Genomic DNA, 21,288 nt, shown 5'->3' with positions numbered 1-21,288 from the left:
GCAGTGACAAAACAGTGCCATGCACTTTATACTTACAAACAATTGTTTGCACTGTTGCTCTTGGGACCTGCAGCTGCTTTGAAATGGCTCCAAGTGACTTCCTGACTTGTTGAAGTCAATGATTCCTTTTTTCAGATCCATGCTGAGCTCCTTTGACTTTCCCATTGTAGCGTTTGTGGGCGTTTGTATCCAATGAGCCCTATTTAAATGGCCTCAGAGAAGTCACCAGCTGTAGTCACTCATAATCACTCACAAGAAGTTAAGAGGCCATGCTATGAAGCTCATTTCATTGACACAACTTTCTAAGTCACCAAAATTGCTAATTCATGTTGCTGTATGTATATTTTTGACCCAGCAGATTTTGTCACTTTTTCTGTTAACCCATAATAAAGTCATGAAAGAACCAAACTTCATGAATGTTTTTTGTGACAAAGAAGTATCTGTTCCAATCACTCTATCAGAGAAAAATCAGAGTTGTAGAAATAACTGGAAACTCAAGAGAGCCATGACATTATGTTCTTTACAAGTGTATGTAAACTTTTGACCACAACTGTATATACTGATATTTACACATATCAACACATCTCACAAGTGTTAGGGTTATTTTACTACCAAAAGTATCAAAATAGCCCTTACAGTTGCAACGCTACACTCATCGTATGGGCATGCTATTTTCGAGCTGAGGGCCTAAAAATCGGTCTAGGGTACAGAAGGTTAATCAACACCTTAAATGAATCCTTCACCCATAAAATGTCCATTTTTTACATCAATTACTCACCCTGTTACCTCAAGTTCCTGAAGGAAACTTTGTTTTTCTCACATGCCTCAATAGTGAGCGGAGAATGACAAAAATGGAGAAAAGTCTTGATGCATTGAAACAATGATTCTCCGTTCACCATGGAGGCATGTGAGAAAAACAAAGTTTCCTTCAAGAAATCAAGGCAATACAGAGTAATTATTAATATACAAATTGTCATGTTGTGGGTGTAGTTTTCCTTTAACTAATCTAATTTCCCAGTTGTGCTGTAGAGGTGTGTCGGTGGTTGTACCTGTACTTTAATGTGTGGTGGTTACACGGCTCAGCCTCCGTCAGCTGTCTCAGTCTGCTGCAGTGACCCTATACGCCTTCATTACTTCTATCGGCCCCAGCCGAGCAAGTAGAGAGGTGTGTGTGTGTGTGTGTGTGTGTGTGTGTGTGTGTGTGTGTGTGTGAGCGTGAGCGTGAGCAAGAGTGTGGTTAATTAAAATGATCATCCCACTCTTTTTTTATTTTTATTTTTCAGAACCTCAAAGTAAAAGGTCCTAAAGACTCCAAAGATTGTACTACATCTGTCTCAATGGAGGGTAAGTGTTTGTGTGTGTGTGTGTGTGTGTGTGTGTGTGTGTGTGTGTGTGTGTGTGTGTGTGTGTGTGTGTGTGTGTGTGTGTGTGTGTGTGTGTGTGTGTGTGTGCGTGCGTGTGTGTGGGTATTCTAGTCTATATGTGTCTATTGTGAGTGTGTGTGTGTACATCTGTCCAGGGTAGCTTGCTGCTTTAAGACTCCAGTCCTGCCTCTTCCTACTTGTGTATGCAGTGGTGGGCTTTGGGAGGCAAACTGGCACATGTGAGCTCTCTGTGTGTCTCTCTCTCTCTCTCTCTCTCTCTCTCTCTCTCTCTCTCTCTCTCTCTCTCTCTCTCTCTCTCTGTCTCTGTCTGTCTCTCACTGTCTCTCTCTCTTTCTCTCTCTCTCTCTTTCTCGCTGTCTCTGTCTCTCTCACTGTCTCTCTCACTCTCTCTTTCTCTCTCTCTCTCTCTCTCTCTCTCTCTCTCTCTCTCTCTGTCGCTCTCGCTCTCTCTCTCGCTCTGCCTGAGAAAGGAGGCAGTGAGCAGGAGAACAGAGTGAGGAGATGAGGGACATGGAGGTGCTTCTGGTCCTCAGACTGTGTTGTAACTGCACATACGGTAACGACCGCATGTTGTGACCCGCCGCCGTTTCGATTTGGGGCAACTTGGATTGTAGTTTTTTCCTTTTTCCTGTCGTTTATCTGTGAGCCAGGACGTCGTTGTCATTGTCTATGATTCCACGGCAGATTGGCTGTTTGCTGTGAAGTTGGGACAGCTGCTGACAAGCTATCAGATTGATTTGGGATATTCAGAGCTTTAAGAACTGGTGCTCATGATGCACAAATAGCATCTTGTCTGCTGCTGATGTTTCCTGTACATTTATGTGCAATAGCCCGCATAATGAGGTGATGAAGTCTTTTGAAGCGCCGGAGCTTTTGTGTGCTCGCCGAGTGATGATCCTCTGAGAATATGCAGCTCACCTGGACTGGCAGACTCCAGTTGTTCATGTCTTTTCAACATACAGAATACTATAGAGGACGGCGGCAGCTTTTGCGTGTGTGTGTGTGTGTGTGTGTGTGCGTGTGTGCGTGTGTGCGTGTGTGCGTGCGTGCGTGCGTGCGTGCGTGTGTGCGTGTGTGTGTGTGTGCGTGTGCGCGTGTGCGCGTGTTTAAAAGCAAAGCACGTTTAGTCTGTAAAAGGGCTGTTGGCCTTAGACTGCACCTCGGAGAGAATTCTCATCGCCAGAGGATCGGAGCGAGTCTGATCTGTGTGTGAGTTAATGAGTGTGTGTGCGTTTGCCTGTGCTCTGCTGGTTTTGCAAACTTAAAGACGTTTTTTGGGGAATTTGGCACAACCGAACCAAGGGGGGTAGACCTCTTGCTGATGAAACGCTGTCCGATTGCTATAATAGACATGATGAGCAAATGGTGTGGCTTTGTCTGGCTGAGACAGGGTGGATGAGTGTGTGTGTGTGTGTGTGTGTGTGTGTGTGTGTGTGTGTGTGTGTGTGTGTGTGTGTGTGTGTGTGTGTGTGTGTGTGTGTCTGTGTGTCTGTGTGTGTCAATTTACAGCCTCATGTACCTGTGAAGTGTCTGTTAATTTATGCGCCGTAAATGAGGAGCAACCCAAACATGCTGATTGTTATCGTCACATTAGTTTTTCCTTCTTTACTGCTGAGACTGTACTGTAATATACTTAAGCACTCTCTGATTGTTTTTTCTTTACCATTGTTTTCCACGCTCGTGTCATATTCCCTCAGCAATCAGTGTTCGTCAGCACCCAGGGCAGTTGCTTTGATTACTCTTTGTGTTGCGGTTCCTTAATTACCTGGCCAAGTAGTCCAGGGATTTCTCCAGCTGAGCTCTGAAACTCCCGCTCCCTCTTTTCATCATGCTTTCCTCCCACCTGCCTTTCCTCCCTGTACCCATGCATCCATCCATCCTTCTCGTGATTTAAATAGACCCCAGCCTTCCCCCAGCTTTTGCGTATTTTCTTCATTGAAATAAATCAATTTGTCATACTTGTTTCCATATAGCACACTGTTTCATCTGCCAGCCACCGCTTAATGAATGGATGCAAATAGCAACACAAGTGTTAAATCAAACATCTGACATCCTGTTTTACATGTAAATGGGGACTCTTGCCCCCCACTATGACCGCTTTCTCTCTGTTTTCTTAATCCGGAGCCCCGGCATCGGCCATCAGACCTCTGGAGCTTGTCCAGAAAGCCGCAGCTCGCCTGGTGTTCAATCGCTCCAAGTTCTCCCACACAACTTCCTTTCTCCGTTCATTACACTGGCTACCTGTAAGAGCTCACATCCAGTTTAAGACTCTGGTGCTAACCTACAGGGCAGTGAAAGGAACAGCTCCTTCGTATCTCCAGGCCATGGTCAAGCCTTACACCCCCGCCCGATCACTTCGCTCTGCTGCCTCGGGGCGATTGGTTGCCCCGTCGCTCAGAGGTCTTGGCGGCCGATCGACCCGGTCACGGCTGTTTTCTGTCCTGGCCCCACAGTAGTGGAATGAACTTCCCACTGACGTCAGGACAGCGGAGTCGCTGCCCATCTTTCGGCGCAGGCTGAAAACCCACCTCTTCAGGAAGTGCTACCCTGAGCCTTCCACTTAGCACTTATTGTATTCATACTAGCTTGTTGCACTTATTGTATTCGTATTACTTATAGCACTAACTGTTTTTCTTGTTTCTGCACTGTACTTTGGCTCTGAGTTATGCTCTGCTTCATGCTCTTAGATGCTTGTTTGGAAAAGGAAATGTACTTATGACTTCTGGTGACTAGTAGTTCTTGCCAAATAAAGCTGCCAGTCCCCGCATCGTAGCTGAGGAATTGTCCAGTGTGTTGTCGTTCAAAGACCTTGCCCACATGGTCCCCCTCCCACCCTTAGCAAAGATGAACTGTCTGTCCGCCAGCCAAGTCGTCAAGGCGACCTTGAGAACAGGACCAATCAGAGGCACCTCGCAGAGGCGGGTCATCGACTTCCAATAATCCGCCTCCTCTCTGATCCTCTCGGTGTTCTCATCCTCTCGTCCTGTCTCTTGACTGGACTGTGAACTTTGCGGTGGAAGGTGTTATCGATCTTTCTATAACCGCATTGGGACCTCGTCCATACTAAAATATCTCGACTTCTGTTTTAGGGATTTGATTCGATGGACGTTCTTGGTCCTCAGAGGATGAATCATACTGGCTTTGGTGATCCCTTAACTTTAAATCTGGCGCTATCATCAAGTCAAAATGTGTCCAATACTTTGGTTTTTGGCCAAATAGCTGCAACACATCAGCCTCAGCTGTAATTTGTGTTTAGTGCTAATTAGCAAATGTTGACATGTGAACATGATCATTATTATTCCTGCTTCATGGCTTTCGACTCGTGTTTCCAAACAGAAACAAGGTGCAGTAGAGTTTCACACATGCAGCACAAAGCACATCAAAATAATCAATACAGCTGATGCACTGACTTATACAACAACTGTACTAACACATGAAACTTGAACTGAACCCAAGGTAACACAAAAGTCACCTGGACGTTCTAAAAGTTGTTCCGCTTGAGGTGAAGACAACCGTGCACACGCATATAATTAGAGTAGTTGGCAGCCCCCTTGTGGTTCGTGCAGGTCATGGAGCTAATCCTCCGGGAGGTAGCGGTATTGGTTCAGTGAACGTTGACGGAGGCCGCATCGTTAACGACCAGAGGGCGGAGAAACTTCAAAGAGCATCAGCAAGGCCCTCTAGAAGATTCTCTTTGGTCTCACACAGTAGCCGGATGTATGTGTGTATGTACATTTGAGCACATGAGAAGTGTGTCAAGTTTTATATTACGAGCCGGATCAGTAGATCTGAACACGCTCCCTGGAGGTGCCCTTTTCATTTCTTTTTAGTCGACGGAGGAGGCGAGAAGAAAGGAGGGCGAGCACTTAAAAGTGAGAGTATAGAGGAAGAGAAGAAGAGGGAGAGAGATAGCAGGCACTACTGTACAGTCGATGGGAGCAATGTTCAATGGGATAAACAGATAAGTGTAGCACTATTTGTAGCTCTCTTTGTCTGTCTGGGACTACCTGCCCTGCATACAGAGGGCCTTCTCTTCCCTTTCACTTTAATAATCAGTTGCTTTAAGTCTGCACTATAATAAATGGAGATTAGCTTGATCAGTGAGTGGAATATCGTCGGCTGCTTTCCAGATTTCTATGCCCTTGCGGATCTGGATTGTTTTTATTGCATACTCCACCCGTACGTTTCTTTTTTCCCTCCTTGAGAACAAGTGCAGAGCGACATTATTATACATTTTGTGTGACACCAGTGGCATTATTATTTTGAGACCGTGAGACATTTTTTTGGCATTTCATTACATGAATCCAGGTCTGACAGAGGGAGGAATGAAAGTGTTCTTCTTCAACCTCCCTCTTCTCTCCTCTTTCACATCTATATGCGTGTTTGCTTGGTATTCGTCTCTCCCTCGGGGTTCTCACATCTGCCGCCTTGCTTGCCGCCCGTCATATCCCCCCCCCCCCCCCCCATCTTTCCCTCTGTCCTATCTGTGGGAGTTTCTCATCTGGAGCTGTCATGTATGTCAGACCTGCAGCTGTTCACACCACCTCAGCAGCAGCATAGCCTTCCACAGGGGAAACCAGCCGAGTGTGGTGGTGCAAGCTAAAACTGTGATGTATAGATATGAACACTGGGGTTGGGTCTGTCTTGTTGTACCGTGGATACATGCTTCTGCTGCTTAAATGTTTGCGTCCGTGTGTTTCAGAGAGAATCTCTTAGAGTCCAGCGTCCAGGCTGTAGTTTACCTAGTAGCAGCCTAAATATGCAGTGGAAGCAAACTGTTTCAGGACCAATAGGAGGCTGCAGCATCAACCCCAGAGATGGACTGCATGTTAAGCAGCCTGCCTACAGACTTGTGTGTGTGTGTGTGTGTGTGTGTGTGTGTGTGTGTGTGTGTGTGTGTGTGTGTGTGTGTGTGTGTGTGTGTGTGTGTGTGTGTGTGTGTGTGTGTGTGTACAGACTTGTGTGTCAGCGACACTGACTCGGAGCCCTCCTCTTCTCTCCCCACAGCTCTCCTCTACAAGCCCATTGACCGTGTGACCAGAAGCACCCTGGTTCTTCATGTGAGTGCACTGCTTACACTCCCATGACTTTAAAGGATCATTTCACCCGAATTACGAGAAAAGCAGACGTGTGAGACAGATATATATATACATGTATATTTTGAGATACTTTACTTTAATATTTGATTTTCATGCTACATTATACTCATACTATGGAAATATAATACTCTTTACTCCACTACATTTATTTGACCCTATTGGTTACTTTTCACATTATTGTTTGTATAAGAAATACTATAATTTAATAAAATATAGTAAAGACTAAACTAATAGTTCCTAACCTTTATAACCCCCAACCAGACACAAAGGGCTGGTTTGGGCCCCATGTCACGTTATAGATGTCTGTGTGTTGTTTGTTGTTCCACCAAAGAGGAATTTTCATGTTTGTTTTTTTTAATTACTATTTGGGACCAAAGGGCAAACATTATTCAATATTGCAGCAAAAAAGCAAAGTGAGAAAATATGTTTTGTGATTTTGTTTTGTAAACTGGTGAACTTTCCTTTTAACTGCCCTTCTCTCACACACACACACACACGCACACACACACACACACGCACGCACGCACACACACACACACACACACACACACACACACACACACACACACACACACACACACACTCAAAGCAGAATAAACAGTTTGTACTCAAGAAGATTTAGCTGTTTTCATAGACTCTACATTCCTCACAGCAAATCCAAACGTGAGAGCAAAAACTATAATACCTTAATTTATGTTTAGCTATTCCACACAGCAGCCCAAGAGCTGAAAAACCAGAGCCTGCTTTGTGTTGTTCATCGCAGCGTCCCAGCCTGAATAAGACTACCTCATTGGATGAGTAATATTAAGGTGGTAACTGCCAATCAAGTGAGCAGAGAGACGCCTGGATGTGTCTAGTTACTTTGCATGAAGCTGTAAGAGCAACAACATGACCGGTGCATCCAGGACTGCTGCGGGTGTTTCTACAAAGGTCATGTTCCTGCCATTCATGCAAATGAAGAGGTGTTTGTTTTGGAAGGAAGAGGAGCCTCTGTTGTTCGGCTGTCCCGCTCATCTCTCTGCTATACTGATGAGAGCAGCTTCAATAACGCCAAGGAAATGAGATTTTCAGAGATCACTTCAGTATTCAATAAGAAAGCTGTGCTCAGCACAATTATGAATTTAATTAAGAAAGAAACATTCAATCAGGACTTCTGCTCATGTTTGGATTTTGTTAGGAAGTGAAAATGGATTTATAACGCTATACAGGATAAGACGTTTTTACATCATTGCACCAATCATTACTTCTGTGATTTCACAGTTTTGGTAAAGTTGTATGTATCATAGCACAAACTGCGTCTGTGTAACCGTGCGTGTTTGTGCACGTGTTGCAGGACTTGCTGAAACACACTCCTAAGGACCACCCGGACTTCCCGCTGCTGCAGGACGCTCTGAGGATATCTCAGAACTTCCTCTCCTCCATCAACGAGGAGATCGATCCTCGCAGGACTGCCGTCACCACGCCCAAGGGAGAGGTGTGTTTGTGTGTGTGTGTGTGAGATTATTTGTAGAGGAATACTCTTTTTTTTATCTTGGTATGAATGAGACAAGAGCCTAATGTATGGATAATTGACTTTGAAGTTGGATGCTGTGTCATTTGGTGCAAGAGAGTGACCCTGGATGGAGGAGAAATCTCTGCATGTAGTGATAATATTCTATATGCCTCCTCTGACTGAGATGTATTCAAATCAGTTCATGTCGTCCTGTCTCTTCTTTTCCTGAAGTTTTGCATTTTGTGTTGCGTATTTAGTCACATTCTTAGACTGTATAAAACCCATACTAAATTAAATTCAGGCTTATACATAGAACATATTTCATACAATTAGAAGAACTTCACAAAATTCACTAAATATAACTTCTAGAGGCAAAAACAGCACATACAATTGTGACACAGTTTATTAGAAAGTTTGAATATTAGGTGCCCTGTGGAGGTTCTTGTCAACAAAGAAAATTTTACATTCTCTGTTTCTTATCAAAATGCATCGTGTATTTTCGATTTACCGATGAACCGATTTAGCGTTACACTCCTATAACATCGTCGGACTCACAATGGTCCATACAAACAAAACAAAATCGACACGTTCGAAAACACGTTCTACTAATTCTTCCTCCTTGTTAAAACCCGGCTTCATTGCCCACAATTTAGCCTCCAACAGTTTGTTCCGAGTGTGGAATGTGTTCGTGCTATAGAGGCCTGGTAAGCTCACTTCATCCAAACTCCACACCTCCTGATTGTTTTTCATTCTAATCTCGTAGGCAGTTCATCAGACTTCACACAGCTCACAAATGCAGTAGTAATCCCTATTGATGGACTTCCCCATTGAGGTCTAACAAACAACTAACAAATGGGAGCAATTTGCAACTGTCAGGCCTTTAATAAATACTTATAAATACATTTGCAAAGTAACTGTAGAGCTGATTGGAACAACACAACTACTACACTCTGAAACAGAACGCTCACCTCTTTCCCCGCTGACCCGATGCACATGCACACGCTTGAACCCTCACACACACCTCTGCTAGCTGCTTCTTCTCATTGCCGTCCTGGTATCAAAGAACAGGAGAGACGACGTCCCCCCCTGTATTTACCATGCAGCCATAATTTGAATGAGGTAGCAGTTAAAATCCAGGTAGATACAATCACAAAATGTGTTGATCTCAGTTTTTTCACTCATTTCTCTCAACCGTTGCCAGAACCCAGCATTGTTTGTCCTGCGTCATGTTAATAAGTTCATCAGCTTTGTGTACGCATCGGTCCGACAACAAGAAGTGACATGTGGTATTCTTCTAGGCTCGTCAGCTGGTGAAGGATGGCTTCCTGGTGGAAGTGTCGGAAAGCTCCAGGAAGCTTCGGCACGTCTTCCTCTTCACTGACCTGCTGCTCTGTGCCAAGATGAAGAAGACGGCTGTGGGGTGAGTCCACTTTACCTTTTTTTCCTCTCCATCCAGAGAGGATCATAGCCATGTTTTTATTTAGCACAGAGCCATTTGAGTATCCACCCTCTTAGGATTACCGTCTCTATGCTTCCATCTGTGTGCCATTCATTCTGCCTTCCACGTCAGCATCAAACCCCCCTCCGGCAGTGAAACACAAAGGATGACACCGGCGCTTTACAGAGTATCCCGTCTCTATTTGTGTTCCTGGAGGGAACAGGAGGACTTTCTGAAGCCACACTGACAAAGAGAGAGGCTAGCAGGTGTTTTTGCCTCTGGCTTTGTTAAGGAGTGGAGGAGACAAGCAGATAAACCCGGTGAACAGAGCGAGGACGAAGGTGTTACTCTGTTAGCCTGGAGGCAAAGTGAAGAGAGGTGACGGAAACCTCACCGTCCTGTTTTCGTGTGTGGCTTGACCCACGATGTGACACACGTCCACAGATTAAGCTCCCCACATTTACGGGATTGCGTGACATTCGGCCCGTCTGCGCGGCAGAAGCTGTTAGCCTGATTGGATCTTATTTTGGTTGACATTCACCGTTTGTCTGTCATCTGCAGCCTCCTCGAACACGCAGCGTTGCCATAACTACCAGACTTGTAAATGGTTATGGTCTGGAGCGTCTCTGTGTGCCGCCTACAGGCTACACACACACACACACACACACACACACACACACACACACACACACACACACACACACACACACAGTTAAAGCAGCGGATCCATCCAGAAACTCGGTCACCTTGGGTGAAGTCCCTGAGGATCCTTAGTCATATTTACATTGACTCTGTTCCTGAATACATATTTCATGATTTACTTTGTCTGTAAATATTGAATTGCTATTGTTACTTAAGGGCTAGTAGATGTCTTCATACTCTATTCAGTTATGCAATTAACTTAGCTCCACCCTTTTTGTTTACGGCTGTGTTTAAGTGCGACTCGATCCGCTGCACGCCGAGCAAAGAGTGCGCGAGAAGGAAGATGAATGGCTGGTCTGTTAATCAAAGAGATGTCAAAGACGAGAGAGACACTGGAGGGAGGCGAGAGATCAGGGGCTCAAGATGTAGCTTTGGAAGGATGCAAAAATATTTTTTTTTTAAAACACCTGCTAATGTCCATCAGAAATGTACAATAATCTATTTTAGATGAAAATTTTGGAAAGTTCCAAAATGAAGATTTTAGTCGTCACAGAATTTTCATGTGGATGCTCATTAACGGGCTGCTCAAATTGGCCTTCTGATGAAGGCGTCGCAGCGGTAATGAGTTGACTACACAGCACCCAGGAACGCTAATGACGGTCTCGTTAGTGACGATGCAGATTGCTCTTCTCTCTGCCCCGCTGGAAGGGGAAGCACTCTGCTGAGGGTGCGTCATTTTCATTAATCTAGCTTTTGAATAGAAAAAGAGGATGACCTTAAATTGTAGTTCTCTCAATTATTGTCATTGTAGGGATGTTTTTCTCTTCTCTCTCTTCAGCTTTTTCTTTTAGACCCCTGTGAATGTTTAACTTTTTTATCGTGATGATAGTGTCTATTCATTACAGTAAGGTTTTTACACCACAGCACAGTGACAAATTAAATCATATTGACTGTTGCTCATTATGCTTTGTTAAAATTAGCCAGAGATTATGATGTCTGGTTAGCGGCCATCTGGACAGAATGTTCTATTCATTTGCAGACGTTTTTTTTTTGTTCTGTAGATCTTTACAGCCTTCGGTCTCCTCCACTGATTTGTTGATTTATTGTATGATTCTTTGACTTATTGTGTCCTTCCCTCTCTGTCCATCTGTAGCCGCCATCAGCAGTACGAGTGCAAGTGGTACCTCCCTCTGGCGGACTTGACCTTCCAGACCCTGGACGACTCCGACTCCTGCCCCAGTATCCAGGTCCTCCCCGAGCACGAGATCGAGGAGATGAAGATCAAGATCTCAGTTTTAAAGAGTGAGATACAGAAAGAGAAGGTAGTCCTGTTGTTTATTTCTTTTTTTCAACATCTCGTGGCGGGACTTTCCAGGGGTTCCTTAAAATGAGACATTAGCTGGGTTCCTATTGTTCTAAGAAACCTAAACACGTACAAGTGACTCAGGAGGGAAGTTGCGACTAATGAGTTCTGTGAAACTTTGATAGCCATCTAATTATTTATCGTGGCATATGCAGACTTTCATGGAAGGGATTCCTTACTGGAAACACTGCACCTTCCTTTTAACTCGTTGTCGCCCACACCTTTGTTTGTCTTAGACGAGGTCAAGGTAAGGTCCAATGTGCCATGTGGGGAATCTCTTGAGCGTGCATGCTAAAGTAGTGACATCCAGAAATAAGTATAAAATAGATTTTCAAACTGGGGGAAAATGTTTAACTTACCTTTTTCTATGTATTTCTGTTCCTATCTGTACAGAAACCATAGAAGTAGAATGAGACTAGAACGCACATTGAACTGTTTGCCGTGGTCATTTGACTAGTTCAGAAGGAAATGGCACTCAGCACTCAGCACTGACTGTAGAAATAGAACGAGTCAGCCCGCTGCAACTGGTCACTTTGCGATGGCACCAGTACACCTAAAAATGTCCGCCTCTCAGACCAACCTGCTATGTTGATTTGATAGAAAATGTTCTATTTCTATGGCTGAAACATTCAGTTAGTGGCAGAGGTTTAAAAAAAAAAAAAAAGATGCTATATAATCCTCCAACATTTCCAAGTCCCTGGCTGAGACGCACTGAAGGCTTCAGGAGCAGAGAGTTCCTGTTATTCCCCTCTCACAGCGCAAACTCGCCCACTCGGGGCACAGCGAGTGACCACGGAAGGTATTTAGAGTCAGAGGAGCCGAGAGCAGTGAGGGGTTCAGCTGAGTGTATCCAGGCTCTGACTCACGGCTTCCTGGTGAGGGCAGGGAGGATGTGTGTATTTGTTTTCCTTTAATACTGACAAGAAGCCGAGATCCTTGAATTATATAAAAAGGACTCGCAGCACGGCGTTGTTTTCTTTGGAAAAATAGGAAATATGTCGTTAAACCAATACCATGCTGATAAGAGTGATGACACATTAGTCATAAAACGTTTAGTGCTAATTTAAATGGGTCATAATTATATGGTGTGTAAATGAGTCATAAAATCAATACCTACACTATAGTTCATCTCAGAATGTACTCGTGTTTTATATTCAGTGTACTACTCCGTCATACTGACTTTCAGGATAACAGCTTAAAGTTTAATATCATTTCATCCAGCATCAACAATCCACAGTCGTGGATGCACCAATATTCAATTCACATTACAATCCCATTTTGGTCTTCTATTGATTCTAGTGATTCAAGATAATAGAGCGGAGATAAAGTTACATGCATACAGATGTTGATAAACCTCAGGAGACAAACACTGAACTCAAAGTGACAAAATCTTGTAAAGTGGAGTCTAATATCAAAGTAAGGTATTTTTGCAAGAAAACCTTTGCTATTCCACAAATCATAACTAATGTTTCTTTCTGTATGTTTATGGCAAAACGAAACCAACTATACCAACAGTCAAATAAACTAATTTGGGGGAAGTAAACAGGAAGTACATTGCTGCCATCAGTTAGTTAGCTGTGGTGCTACAACCTAAGCCTGTTTCTTTAAGCCGATATTTGTTCGTATTTTTGGCAAATTGGCCCCAATAAAAGTATGCCGAATTATCAACTAGCAGTTCCTATTGCAGTGTACCCATGAATGTACAGACAGAGGAAAACTTAAGATGTAATGATTCTCATGCAAGTTCTGGACTTATATGGAGCGTGTTGTTATCTATGATTTCTAAGTGGATGTTTATTTGTGACAGACATTGTGGAATTCACGGAAAGTGTGGGTCACACTGAATCTAAAAATATGTATCATCATGTTTGCTGTTAAGAGTTGAGTTATGACAGAGTTGGACTCATTCACCTTGTTCAGTATCTTTGCCTCACAACTCTTGGGCTGCATAGCAATGTTAAGTATTTGACTTGATGAGTGTTTCTCCCTCTCAGCAGTCAGTTTCAGGACTAAAAGAGATTCTATACGTCTGTTTGTGTGTTTGTGTTTAGAAAGCACCGAAGGGTCAGAGTCGCGTGGAGCGTCTGAGAAAGAAGATGAACGAACAGGAGTCGTGGCTGCTCCTGCACTCTCCCACCATCCCCTTCCGCATCCACAACAGACATGGAAAGGTAACGTGTTCGTCCAATCCTGTCGCTCCCTGCGTCCACGTAGCAGCAACACTCAAGTGTCACCACTAGAGGGAGACACATCCCTTTCAAAACAGCCCTTTGATGGATTTTAGTTTTTAGTTTAGGTTTCCACAATAAAAATCTTGTGACAGCGTGAGATAATTTCACATCATGGCTTTTACTGATTTTGAGAGGCATTTCCATTTCTACTTTCTGTAAAAATAAAAATTCTGCAACAGTTTCTTTCAATACTGATTTCAGTGCAGGTTCTTGATGTGTTTAACATTGTTTATTTCTGTGTGTATCCAGAGCTACCAGTTCCTCATCTCCTCCGATTATGAGAGGTCCGAGTGGAGGGAAAGCATCCAGAAACTCCAGAAGAAAGGTAACACTGGCCTTGAATTGTCCCAAAGCCCCTTTATGTTATTAGAAAGCACTGTGCGCTTCATCTTGAAGCAGTTTAAATCCGCTCTTTACTCACCGTACCTCAGGAAAGTCAAAGTTTAACCGTAGCTGTGTGGTCGCCGTGTGTCTGTCAGATCTCCAGGCGTGTGTATTAAGCTCTGTGGAGCTCCAGGTCCTGACCAGCTCCTGTTTCAAACTCCGAACTGTCCACAACATTCCTGTCACAAGCAACAAAGACGGTAAGAAACACTTGCACACAATATCTTCTTATGCTCGGATGCTCTTTGTGTCTCTGTTGCTTTCTCCTTTTTAACCCGCAATCACAAACGCACGCGCACAGTCCTCCATTGCTCCTTCCTCTCCTCTCTGATTTGGGTTTAAATTCACACAAAAGGGCCTGTTACACACAACAAGCAGCCACATAATGAGAGAGGGGGGCCTTGCAGGAGAGAATCTAGGTTACAATATGTTTCTCATCTAGCTCTTAGCAGTCAATGCCGCGCAGTGTGCCGGCGGTGGCCTGCGCCCTCAGCTCCTATATGTTTGTTTTTGCTCCAGATCTCCACGTTGCACCACTTTCAGAGGCTGGTGGTGACATTAAAGCCATCTGGCTGACCTACTCTGATCTCCTAAAAGGGCACGAGGGTCTCTGCTTTCACACGCACGCACAACACACACGTACAGCCGCAGAGTTGACAGAGGGGCTTCAAGACGCTGAAGGGCGTACTGTCTAAATCTTTCTCGCTTCGCACAGAAAAAGAGACCCGTGTTTGCTTCTTATACAATAGTATCTCTGTGCAAGTAAGCCCGGGGTTTTATTTTAATTTAGCATTCTGGTGAATTTCGATGGTAACTAGGCATGGCACAGTGTCTGATTTTGTGCCCATGTTAATTACCTGCTTCCTTCTTTAATTCAAAATAAACTTTGAATGTAAAAACAAATCACTTCCAGGTAAGGACCAGACAGCCTGTGCCTTTTATATCAATTTACAATGTATTGTAAGTATGTGTTTAAGATTATTAAATTAGTAAAAAAAAAAACTAAAGGTGGATCGTGGATTTTTAAAGGCGATGGTTTGGAGCAGGAAAAAGCCAATAGCCGATACTCGGCAGATACTTCTCAAGAGCTTATAGTGTTTAGATTATATATTCAAGAGATCATTTTTGAACATGGGTTGGATATGGCGTGTCAGCTTGCTGTAAAATCAGCTGTTCCTGGAAACCGCAAAGGTTCAGGTTCAGAATAATGCGTTAACATTTTTTTCATGAAATGGAGAATCACCTTCTGGAAAAAAAAAAAATCTGAAATAATTAGTATCTAAATTGTCATTTAAAGTCTGTCTTGTATTTATGTCCGCAGCCAGCGCTCCCCCTGACTCTCCCCGTCTCAAAGTGCGAGTGCCATTTCATGGGGTCTTTAACAGTAGTTTAGATTATTATCACATCATCAATACATATATTTTTCCCTCGTTATGTGTACGAAGCCTCCATTCAAAACGGGGATGTGCGTCCCCGCGTGACACAGCCCAGTTCTGCTGATGGTGATAGTTTGTAAAACGCCCCATCAGCGCCTATCGACCGAACCGATTAAACCACAGACCTCTCTTTTAAAGCTGAAACTCTCCGTTCACTTTAATGAAACCAATGTTTTCTGACGTGTGTGTACTAAGGGTTACGAGGCTGTCTTTAATAACCCAACCATTCATTCATTCAGCTGACCTCAGTCAGCTGTGGGTCACACACACACACACACACACACACACACACACACACACACACACACACACACACACACACACACACACACACACCTATCAAGGCAGTTACACATTGACTCCACAATCAGAAGGCAAATAAGAGGAATATTGCATTTACAATTGTAGATATAAAGGTCTTAAATGTCTGTTTTTACTGTAATATTAGACAAGAAAGGTCTCCCCTAGCCCCTAACCCTGGCAGACTCGCTCCGCTTACCTGATTACACCCTCACCTCTCTGCCATGTAACAGGTCTGTCATTTTGTTTGGGCTTCACACGATATCTTCCTTCTTCTCCCAGGGAGGTGATACCCCTGTGTGTTAGAACAGAGCTCAGGCCCCACGTCATGTCCCAGACTTTCGAAACACTCCTCATTGTAAAGCAAACATAAACACACACCTCAGTGACACGTGAAGCAGGGAGCACAGTAGGGGTTCAAATGGAGACCAGCTGGAGAAGGAATGTTTCTCGTAACTACGACAATGGATGACGTCGCAGAGACCATTAAACACTCTTTTATTTGACTCTTTTTACCCATATTGTTATCAATTATCACATATTACCACAGTTTATTGCTCAAGTTTGATTGTAATTGAAAGAAAGGGATCTGAATTTGGCTCTAAAAGCAGCACATAGGCCACCTCGAAGCTGAACCTTTGAACCTTCTCCCTGTGAATCTCCCCTGTCGCTTATATACAACAAACACACACACACGCATTTTGTCCTCTCAGCCGCCTACATCGCAGCTCCAAACAGTCCTGCCGCCCTCCATCACAGTTTATTTACCAGGCTTCACAGGCCTCAACCAAAGCAAGAGGCCACCCAACAAACGTCCACCAAACCTCCCCTCGGGCAGCCAGCTCAGCTGTTATGGCAGAAGACTGTGCTTGTTGATGTGAGGCCTGATACCCATCTGACGCAAAGTTTGTCATATGATAACAGAAGTCAGTGACTTGGTGTTGGAAGGGGTGAGAACAGTTATTGGATGTTCATAATGATACGTTTGTGCACAGTTTGGACCACCCAACCTGAAATGAATGAAAAGCACACATGCCTCCCCCTGTGCAATTATATGTTGATTATCCGTTTTTGTTTTTGTTTTTTAAATTCGCGCATGTTTCTAGACTTTGAAAGTTAAGTCTGTGTCAAGTTGGATTCACCAAACTCTCTTGAATGCACAAACTTGACTGTGAATCTTTTGTTTCAGCCTGACGAACCCCACGTGTTTCTAAGGAGTTTGTTACATTTGATCATTAGCAGAGAGCACCGTCCAAAATGTCCATATAAGGCTGCGTGTTCTGCTGCCTTTGTGGACAGGTTTCATCTACAGAAATGTTAAAGGAAAAACAAGAGGTTTTGGTGTACAGAAATAAAGGGGGAATATTAACGCCTACAAGAGGAGATGTTACACTGTCATGGCAACAGCGGATGATACAGGACAGCATCTGTTTCCTCACTGAATAGTATTTCTATGGTGTGTGAGATCTGCTGCACAATTGTGATTGAAGTGATACAGTCGTGGTCAGGGGGGAATTGCCTTTTTGTACACAAACTCTGATTCTGAATGATTTTATAGATGCAGTGCATCACCCTATTGACACGAGGATCTCACTGCTCCGTGTGCTTGTTTTCCAGATGAGGAGACTCCTGGCCTGTACGGCTTTCTGCACGTGATCGTCCACTCCGCCAAAGGATTCAAGGAGTCAGCCAGTAAGTCGACCAGAAACGGCATTTTTTCTTTTACTTTCCTTTTTGTTTTTTTACATCCACACTCGTGCAGACATTCACACATAGCTGCTGTGCAGATACAGCGAAACACATGACCCAGTCCGTCATCGCAGTCTGCACATGCAGTTTACACCGTGCCACGGCCCGACGCAGAGACCGGCCAGATGGATGGATGGAGTATTGGAACGTAGATGATAGGAGAGGGAGAGAAAGAGAGAGTCTCAGAGGAGAAGTGAGGGCCACAGTGGAATTCCTGCGGTTGTTTTCATCTCAGCAGACATCATAAAAACACTCGAGGCACATGAAAAGGAAGAGAGAGATCATTTTGAAACTGAACTGCTGGCAAAAATAATGCCAGTTGTCTCTGATATCGCATATCTCACACACAAGTGCTCCTTTGTCTAACAGTGTGTGTGTGTGTGTGTGTGTGTGTGTGTGTGTGTGTGTGTGTGTGTGTGTGTGTGTGTGTGTTTATTATCAGCAGAGTATGATGTTGGCAGGACCATGCAGACGTGTCAGTAGTGGACAGCTGCTGCTGCTGCGGTACTTTTTATGCCTCGTTGCACCGGTTCAAATATCTGGAAAAGAGACAGAGATGAAGAAATGTGATTTCCTCTGTTGCCATGACATCCTTTAGAATATGAAAGCTGGCCTGCTAGAATTTCCCGGGTAATGGATTGGAAAGCCTTCTCCTCTGAAAGCCTGTTTGATCCGCGATGAAGCTGAGGGGGTTTAAAATGAAGAAAGTGCGTTTGTGTGTACGTGGAAGTCTGGTCGTTCCACAGATAGTTTGATGTCAGTGTGTCCAGTGAGGCGTATGGAGGCAGGGTGGGGTAGGTGATGTGTCGCTGTTGTCACTCTGGTGATGATGAGGATGATGATGATGATGATGATGATGGCCGTTACAGAAGCGCTCATCTTTAAAATAGATGAATGTTGCACACTCTGTTTAATGGGCAAAGGATCTTTGTATGGAGCTAAATCCAGGTCAAAAGTTTTGATCACTTGAAAAAATTATTTTAACCTGAAAGTTCAAGTTGTGGTCTTGAACATTGAAAAATACAGCAATGTATTCAAAATAAAAACAAGTAAATGAAAAGTTTTTTGGGTTGAATATAATTTTCATTCAGTTCTGAAATTTTTTTTTAATATATATTTTTTTCATGTTTCGCTTTCATATATATTTTGATATTTGATATTTTTTTTTTCGGTTTCAAATCTTTTTTCACTTTCAGATAATTTTTTTCAGTTCAGACTTTTGACCCTGATTTAGCGTGGGGGCGTGGCTTCAACTGAGAGGGGCGTGTCATCATGAGTGACAGCATCACAAAGAAGGCTGAGGACCTTCCTCAACAACGTTGCCTTCAGGAAACGTGGGCACCGTGAGAATTATGATTCAACACTTTCTATACAACATATTCACGTGAATGCAGTGGGGGATAAACTGAGGGTCAGCTATCCTGAAGGAAACTTCGGAGGGAACCAGCTACTGGTTCGATTGGTCTTTCGCCCCTATACCCAGGTCGGACGACCGATTTCATTCACTTATTTTTATTTTGAATACATTGCTGTATTTTTCACTGTTCAAGACCACAACTTGAACTTTCAGGTTCAAATTATTTTTTCAAATAATCAAAACTTTTGACCTGGATTTAGCTCCATATCTTTGTAGCTGCTGCAATAAGTTGTCAAAATGTAATTATCTGGGTTGTGGTGGAGAGCGAATGCATGTAGAAATGCTGATACAGCATTTATGCACACATCCCTCTGGGGGGGGGGGGGGGGGGGTATGCAGGGTTTACACATGTTAAGATCCTGGGATCGCTCACACCACCCGCTTGTGCCAGGCGAAGAAAACGAACGAACCCTCCACTTCAATCAATCCAGCGAAAGGGTCAGTTAATCGACCGATGACATGACGGAGGCAGTAAGACAGCATGGACGTCCCACAGTATTTAATGAAATAATATAATCCGACAGGTAAAAGAGCATAAGTGTTATTATTATGTGCAAAATCAACTGCATAAATCCGTCGAGAGAAAAGGAGACAACATTAGTGAGTCTAGTCACACTCGCCATAATGAATTGTAATTTATGCTTCTTTTCAGTTTACACAAAACACTGACACTGCTCTACATCTCCCTCTGTTCTTTTATTCAGCTGTGCTCGAAACGTTGCTCTGCATGCCGCTGCACCCACAGTGCACCTGTGTTTTTAGGTTAGGAATTTGCTGTGTGGGTGCTTAAGTGTTTGTGTATTGGTGGGAGTGTACTGGCTGCGGCCACGATGCTGAAACAAGCCAGTTTACCCAACCTTTTATTCACCACCACAGCTGTTCATCGCCAGTTAAACATTTAATGCAAAGTGTAAAGAGTTTATTGACCCTATTATCATGCAATTAATACATTTTATGAATACAAACTTTTTTACTTTTACCCACTTTCTGCATTTAAATTGTTCTGATAAATTACTCAATTGTCTTTTGTCTGTTTGATTAGTCACGTCAGCATTGCATCGTCTGGTTTAAAATTGCGATGAATTTTTTTAAAGTTGGTTCACATATTATTTTAACAAATGTCTCGTCCTCAGTGTCCTAAAAACATTTCTCTCTGAATAACCTGACTTCTAATTGCATTGACGATTACAGTTGTGTTGATCTCCCCTGCAAGCCATTTTGGACAAGAACTTTGAGGGGATTTGCTGCTCTTTTGCGTGTGTGTGTGTGTGTGTGTGTGTGTGTGTGTGTGTGTGTGTGTGTGTGTGTGTGTGTGTGTGTGTGTGTGTGTATACAGTGTGCGCTTTCTGTTGATGCATTTGGTGGTTATCATCTCAGAATTTAAATGTGCAATGACTTCACAAGATTGTGTAATCCTAAACAATAGCCTCATTTTGTTTCTGTTTTGATTGATAAATCACACAAGCATGTACCAGAATATCTTATTGGAGCTGTGTTATTAATGTCACGACCCCCCCCTTCACCACCACCAGTGGGAAAGGGCTTGAAATTCAGCCCAGGGCAAAGTATTCAAACTGGGTCACAGAAGGAAGGAGCTGGGAGTCGAGTATCTCCCAAAAACCCTGTTGTAGAATAAAAAAACAACAACAGTGGAAAAAAAGTTGACTTTGTTCTTGATTTATTTATGCGCGAGTGTCAACAAGTGGCATCCATATTCCTCCACATGTATTCAGCAGCTGCTGGAACCCGTGCTACATACGAGCAGTGTGCACAGATTCCAAATTGACGTTCAAAAATCACGAAGGCATTTGAAGCGAACACAGCTACAGTAATCTGCAGATGAGCAGCCCCCGAAGAGATTTAAACGTGATTCATATTGGATATAAGTAACTAATAATGGAATATTAGCGCACTTGCTACCGGACCAACAAAGTTATATGACAGTGCTTTTTTGCGCTTGAATCAGAACCAATGTTTTTGTCACTCGCCACTGTTACCATTAAAATGAAGGGCGAAACACTACTGTCAGTGTTCTCATGACTCTTGTGATTTTCTGCATGCGATCAAATCCAGTCCGTTCGCTGTTATTAGTTTTCTCCGTCTGGATTCTATGAAAAATAATTTGATTATGTCTCTCTCCTCCTCATTTCGTTCTCCTGAAGCCCTTGGAGCAGAGCACATGGGCACACAGCTGCTCTGTGTCTGAGACTTGTAGCAGTGGAGACACTGATGAGTTTAACTGATTATCACTTGTCTCCTGATTCTGTGAACCCGCAGTCTGACCCGGCGTTCAACACCGCCTCGGGCAAAGATAAGCCTCCTGTATAAAAGCACACCCGCACCACAAGGGCT

The 21,288-nt window shown here is 43.6% G+C and overlaps 1 protein-coding gene across 3 annotated transcripts in view; it reads left to right on the top strand.

Annotated features, from left to right (window-relative positions):
- Nucleotides 1-21,288, top strand: part of abr (ABR activator of RhoGEF and GTPase) — a 126,195-nt gene that overhangs the window by 68,132 nt on the left and 36,775 nt on the right. For all 3 annotated transcript variants that reach the window (XM_068716424.1, XM_068716425.1, XM_068716426.1), the window contains 9 exons: nt 1,284-1,344; nt 6,393-6,445; nt 7,818-7,958; nt 9,275-9,396; nt 11,210-11,378; nt 13,471-13,590; nt 13,900-13,975; nt 14,130-14,234; nt 17,388-17,462. In XM_068716424.1, the coding sequence (XP_068572525.1) occupies nt 1,284-1,344; nt 6,393-6,445; nt 7,818-7,958; nt 9,275-9,396; nt 11,210-11,378; nt 13,471-13,590; nt 13,900-13,975; nt 14,130-14,234; nt 17,388-17,462 (922 nt within the window). The remainder of the gene's footprint in view (nt 1-1,283; nt 1,345-6,392; nt 6,446-7,817; nt 7,959-9,274; nt 9,397-11,209; nt 11,379-13,470; nt 13,591-13,899; nt 13,976-14,129; nt 14,235-17,387; nt 17,463-21,288) is intronic.

Source organism: Cebidichthys violaceus, unplaced genomic scaffold (genome assembly GCF_023349555.1).
Source record: "Cebidichthys violaceus isolate CVI_PGR_0920_01 unplaced genomic scaffold, fCebVio1.0.p SCAF_20, whole genome shotgun sequence".
NCBI classification, from domain to species: Eukaryota; Metazoa; Chordata; class Actinopteri; order Perciformes; family Stichaeidae; genus Cebidichthys; species Cebidichthys violaceus.
Note: the sequence above shows the minus strand (reverse complement) of the source record. Positions and strands in the feature narration are given on the sequence as shown.